The sequence below is a fragment of the Pholis gunnellus genome (genome assembly GCF_910591455.1).
Source record: "Pholis gunnellus genome assembly, chromosome: 17".
NCBI lineage: Eukaryota > Metazoa > Chordata > Actinopteri > Perciformes > Pholidae > Pholis > Pholis gunnellus.
In genome coordinates this window covers 12,955,871-12,961,870 of record NC_136544.1, presented here as the reverse complement: position 1 = coordinate 12,961,870, position 6,000 = coordinate 12,955,871, and the positions used below count along the sequence as shown (strand labels likewise).

The 6,000-nt window shown below is 42.8% G+C and overlaps 1 protein-coding gene across 3 annotated transcripts in view; it reads right to left on the bottom strand.

Annotated features, from left to right (window-relative positions):
* Positions 1-693: 693 nt before the first annotated feature.
* sun1b (Sad1 and UNC84 domain containing 1b) overlaps positions 694-6,000 on the bottom strand; it is a 23,360-nt gene continuing 18,053 nt past the window's right edge. For all 3 annotated transcript variants that reach the window (XM_079177523.1, XM_079177525.1, XM_079177524.1), the window contains 8 exons: positions 5,330-5,427; positions 5,051-5,195; positions 4,647-4,961; positions 4,432-4,516; positions 3,182-3,297; positions 2,734-2,901; positions 2,543-2,635; positions 694-2,452 (listed from right to left, as the gene is read on the bottom strand). In XM_079177523.1, the coding sequence (XP_079033649.1) occupies positions 2,336-2,452; positions 2,543-2,635; positions 2,734-2,901; positions 3,182-3,297; positions 4,432-4,516; positions 4,647-4,961; positions 5,051-5,195; positions 5,330-5,427 (1,137 nt within the window). In that variant the 3' untranslated portion in view covers positions 694-2,335. The remainder of the gene's footprint in view (positions 2,453-2,542; positions 2,636-2,733; positions 2,902-3,181; positions 3,298-4,431; positions 4,517-4,646; positions 4,962-5,050; positions 5,196-5,329; positions 5,428-6,000) is intronic.

Below are 6,000 nucleotides of genomic sequence, written 5' to 3'. Positions count from 1 at the left end.
CATGCCAAACAAACGGCACTTCTTTGATTCGGTTGTTCCACTATTGTCCGCTAGAGGGGAGCAGATGACTTAAAATAAATTATCAAAAGCCTTCATGACTCAAGATCCATAATTTGATAGTATTTGCCCCACTATAAAAACATTTTTTTGAGGGATTATACTTTATCATATATCATTGCATGTAAGCGTTTCTATTTGTTTTTTTAAGACTGCTGTAAATATTTAAGTAAACTATTAATGAACCCTATTGTAGGCGTTTATGCATGTAAAAGCCCTCATATACCTTAATCACACCATACATTGATAGTTTACACATTCATTTAAAATACCTAAGATGTCATGTACCTAATACACAGGGATATCTGGCTATCATTGCACAGAATGGTGCGTTTTCAGAAGAACAATTAATTGTTATTTTAAGTTTTTTTAGTTTCATTCTGCTCGTCATCTTGTACGTTTTAGTTAAGATGTCATTACGTTCCTGATGTGTTGCTCTCTCACGGTCCTAGATGATGATCCATTACTGTTGGCTCTAAATAAAAGGATGAATCACAATTGAAATATTGATCAAAGATATTGTATAGTAATAAGCATTTTCTCTAGGATAATAAATGGGCAAAACAAAGTTTTTGCTGAAGATAGCATCACAATCTAAGCCTTTAGCCATGATTATATTATGACAAGTTGTTCAAAATTAAAGTCTTTATTGGAATATATTCCAAAGCAGTTAAGTCATCTCATGACTGAACAAAAATAGCCATTTATCTTAAAAAAAAGTCCCAAGATGGTTCCAAAATGCACTGAACAGCTTTTGACAAAATATACATTGCAGTAACTCAATTCTTGCATTTACTATTTGACTTGTTAATAAATAAGATTGTGAAGAAAACATTTTTTATACATACAACTTTAGACTTCCCCATATATGCAACCAAAATCAATCACTACACTCACCCGCCATTTTTAAAAACAAATTTGTGAAGACCTGTGCCAGAACCATTTCTCTAACAAGCTGTTGCAGTGCATCCTCTGACATCAACAACCCCCCAAAAACATACCAAAAAAAGCAAAACACCACAATGAGTAACCGTAGAAATAATGGTAGTAATACAATAATAATTATGATAATGACGGGATGAATTTCTTTATAAAGCAACACTGACAAAAGCAGATATAATAAAGGACCAACTATCAACAACGAAATATACAAATTACATTCCTTCAGGGTTTCAGAATAGAGGGAGTCCATGTGAGGAGGACGTTTAGAACTGAGCAAGGAGACAGAGTAAACAGAGAAAAGAAAAGTCACACTCTTGTCTACAGGAGCAGTTATATTATTTAGCCTTCAACGTCAGTCATTAGTAACTTGAGATCCAGGCGCAGGAGCCAAAACTTCAAAGAGGACACACGCGCATGTAAATCCACGATGCATGTAAAGGTTAAGTAGTACGGTTTGGGAAGAATCACATGCTAGAATTAATCCTGGAGTCCATCCATAACCATACACATACTTTGTCTAATGTACATAGTGAAGAGCCTCCTAATACTCTGAACACATAGAGCTCAGGTCAGATGAGTATAGCGTTGCTGTGAAGTTAAAGGTTGATTTGCATCAAGCCTCCACTCGAGGAAACATTCAGTGTGTCCATAGGCAGCATGTTCTGTTCCAAAAGTTATGGCTATGTGGATGCATGACGCCGAGCCTTTGAATGTAGTGAACCTTGCGTGTCCACTGTACACCCACTGTCCAGTGTGGTCCAGTCCTGCAGGCTGCTCAAATAAATCCATTGCAGAGACTCGACAGCAACAAAGAGAGTGACATGCCGGGACAGCGCCACAGACAAAAGATGCAGTGGCTTTGATCCTGAAAGTAGTCGACTTACAGGAAATCAAAGTTAAATACAGATGATTAAAAAACAGAAATCAAAGAGATGGAGTGTGTGAAGAAATGGTGGAGATGAGTCTGTAATCCCCCATTTCAAGCGCCAGTGCCAAGATGGGGATGGATTTGTCCGCTCAGTGGAGCGCGCCGCCCCTCACCGGCTGATTCAGTGCAAGAGGCCTTTTTATGAAGAGAGGACTGGGAGCTTTAGCTTCTTCTGTGGTTCTATTCCTCTTCCGCGATCATTTGCAGTCCCTATACGGACTTCCTTGAGATTCTTCCAATATTACAAAACGCATGTCCATGATTCAGTCTGGGCACATTCCTTTAACAATCCACGACTTCACTGTCTTCACTTCATTCGTCGAGTCCCCTCCGTTTTAAAGAAGTTGGCCAGAGCTATGTACAGATAGGGTGATATGTCATTTATGAGCGAGAATGGTAGTGGTTGGTTCACTGAGGCTGAGGTTCTCCGTGGACTCGAATGCGGTACATGCAGGTGTATTCTGGATGACCCCAGTTAGACAGCACCCGCACCTCGATGATCTGGAAGGCCTTGTCATTCTGCTCCTGAAAGAGAAGAAGGGGGAATATTCACAACACGCTGGCAGACAATGAACTGATTTGTATTTCTAATAGGTTTGAGGTGTCTTAATTTACCATAACAGGAAAGCTTTGCAGTGACTCCCCATCTTCCTCGTATATGTACTGCCCCAGCAGCTTCCCTTCTTCCTGGTACTCGTCATCTAGACCCTGTACAAAAACAAAAAAAGCAAAAAGCACTCATCAACTGTGTCCAGTTGTTTAGTATGTTTCTTACAAAAACAGTGAATTTGCGTATGTTTTCTTACAAAAACAGTGAAGTTGCGTGGGGCGCTGGTGATGTTTCCCGTCGGGGACATGGCCTTGGGGATGTGCTCCACGCAGAAGGATGTAGGCAGGATCCTCAGGGACAACCGGATCACCAGATAACCCTGAGAGCCTTTGAACGCCCAGCAGTTACCGGGGTACACATCGGGCTGGGGAAGGGAAGTGAGAGGAGAAATGCCAAATTAAGTTTCATAATAGTAGCCAGTGAGAGTGTGAAAACAAGTTTCAGCAGACTGTGTTGTTAAATCAAGTGAATGTCTTCTAAACAATAAAATTCACTCTGTGTTTCCCCGCTGAAAGGAGAGTTTCAAAGTCCACATGGCCACCTGACTATTGTTTTAAGACAGAAGTGAAACATATCCATTAACTATCTTTACATAATCAGTAAAACAGACATTTCTCTCGTGGATATCTCGTGGGGAGGCTCACCTGGATGACGACACGTGGCGACTGGGAGAAGTACCAGAGCGGCAGGCCGAACAGACTCATGAGGGCCGTCTTGGTCTCATATGTCTCAGAGCAGCGAGTGCTCAGGATGCTGCCACCTGAACCAACACAAAGGGTAAGAGGAAGCTGTCAACTTGAATTCAATATCAAATAACTATTAATTCACTTCACTTATCATAAGGAGAGAGATTCAGGAAACAAAGTCTGCCTTTAAGCTTTTCTAAGTATACTCTGACATAAGATAAGACAAATCTTCCTCGTGTTTGCTGAGGTTTCCTAATCATTAGGTCCCGCCTCAGAGGTTTAACAGGAAAGCATACACTCCAGGGTTTCCTGTCTGAAATTAAGAGCTCCTCTAATATGAAATTATTACAATTTTATAATAAAGCTTCAGGGAAACCATCAGTGGCAGTACATCAAAAGGATGAAGGCCATAAGATAAATAACTGAGGTTGTTTAAACCGTCATCTAGTAACATTGATAATACAATAGCTCTGCAGAACAGCATGTTGGGAAAAGACAAAACCTTATGAGTTCAAACAAGTTGGCAAAAGAAGAGACAAACGGCTGCATTTAGGTGCTGATGTGCAAGAAAACCTCACTGCTGCATTTCGGGTCAGACCCCAGAAGTTAGTTTGATAATCACCAGATGGGCTGCTACTCCCTCCACTTAGTCATTTCCTGGGGGAAACCCTGCACTACCAAACAGGCAGTGAGTTGTGCAGATGCTCATGGTGGCCTTATTTCATACGATGTGACAGCTAAATAAAAGCACTATAACCAAGTAAAGAATCATGGCCCATATCTGCTAACACATGCCAGTTACAATGGCCAAGCCTACTATCTATTAAAAGATTTTTGGCCTCTCAGCCTGTATTAATAGCACGAGTAGAGACAGACAGGACATGCAATAAAGGTCCCCGCCACAAAACAAACCAGGGTGGCTGTGATTGTATGGGTGTGTCTGAACTACTAGACTACCAGCTCATCTTAATACCCACGCGTACAGTGAAGCAACTCTCATGTAGGTCAACGGCCTGCTCAGTAACACGCCTGACAATGGAGCCTGAGCTTTTGCATTTAATACCCCGTTGTCCTCTAGCCTGACTAATGCCTGTACAAACATTACATAAGAGAAATACATTAGAGCTCAGTGCAGCTAGCTGACACATCGACCCGTTATAGGATAAAGACTTGGGTGGGCAGGCATCGATGTGAGGCTTCTTTCTTACCTCCAGACTCCAGGGCGTAGTCCACCAGGCCTGTTCGATCCTGGGAGTAGAGCCTCAAAGCGTTTTGGACAATCAGCTTCACTTGCTGGAGTAGAGACACACATCACAAGAGTTATAGATTAAATAAGGGCCTCAAACACATCAAACACACATTTTAACAGAGTTCAGCCCCCACAGCGGTGATGATGTTGACAGAAGACGTGTATGCTCATTACCTCTTCTGTCAGTCCCTCAGCGGCAGCGGTGTGTTGGACAGTTCCCGTTACAGTCTTAACGATGGTCTCGGCTTGAAACCCGGCCTCACCCAGGGTTTGGGCCCGGTTAAGCTCCAGCTGCAGGGACACGTTTCTCAGGATGCTCAGCTCAAGTGAGGACAGGGAAGCCTGCAGGTCGGGTGTGGTCACGTAGCGCTGGGACAGCCAGAGGATCAGAGACTCAGGCACCGCTCCCTGCTCACCGCTGCCGAAGAACAGGACCTGCAACTCCTTACGCACCTGGGAGGTCACCTCGGAGGACACCTGGGCGGATATCTGTGAAATGAATAAACAAATATAGAAAACTGAATCATAGCAAAAGACAGATTAAAGCCCAAACAGGAGTCAATATGTGTGTTACTTACTGTCTGCTGCAGTGTGTCCAGCTGCTCACACTTGCCCTTACACCCCACAACACCCTGCAGGTCCTGTCGGATTTTGGCCAGCTCCACCTCAAGTCTGTGCACCTCCACTAGCAGAGCATCATGGTCCTCCTGCTTCACACCCACACTGAGTGAAAGACAGAATCTACATGTGAGCGGTCATAATATTGAAGAACATCAGAAAATATGAGTAGCACGTAATACATTTTTTTTTTTAAAAAGGAGGTTTTGAATGTTTAGTTATTTCTTTGATTTTTGTACCTGACGGGAACTATGTCTGCTGCTGAAGTGACAATCTCCTTCTCTCTTTCCTGCTTCTCATGTTCATGCTGCTGCTGCTTCTGCTGCTGCTGCATCTCCTAAAACAAATGTCATGTATATGGATTACTGAAAATAGCACAGAAACTACAAACAATGACATTTTCCCAGGCACACACTTCCATTAGATATTTGATACAGCACCACTGCTCTTTTGTATCCAGACCTAAACCTGGCACAAACACCAGGTCTGCCTTCATATCTGTTCTTGCCTGTCTGAGCTTGTCAGGGTGTTATTTGGTCTTTTTAACACTGTTGTCTCTATGTTGTTGTGGTATGTTTCCCCATTATCTCATGCTAATACAATAGTTTTTTGTAGAGATGCCCCGATCGATTGGCTGCTGATGGGAAACCGGTCGGTTTTCAGCTGATTGACCAAGACCAGTGACTGGACGATTCGTTTCTGATTTCAGATTTTTTGACGGTCACATTATGACACATGTACCTCCGCCGCCGCATAATCGTTTTACGTTGGCACACAGCAGCAAAGACAGGAACGTCACAGCTACACACACACCACGTGTCGGTGAGTGAAGACATAAAGCTCACAATTTGTCAACTGCAAGTCCAAAATAAGCTGTGGAGGAACAACCTTAAACACTTTTGAAACAAGC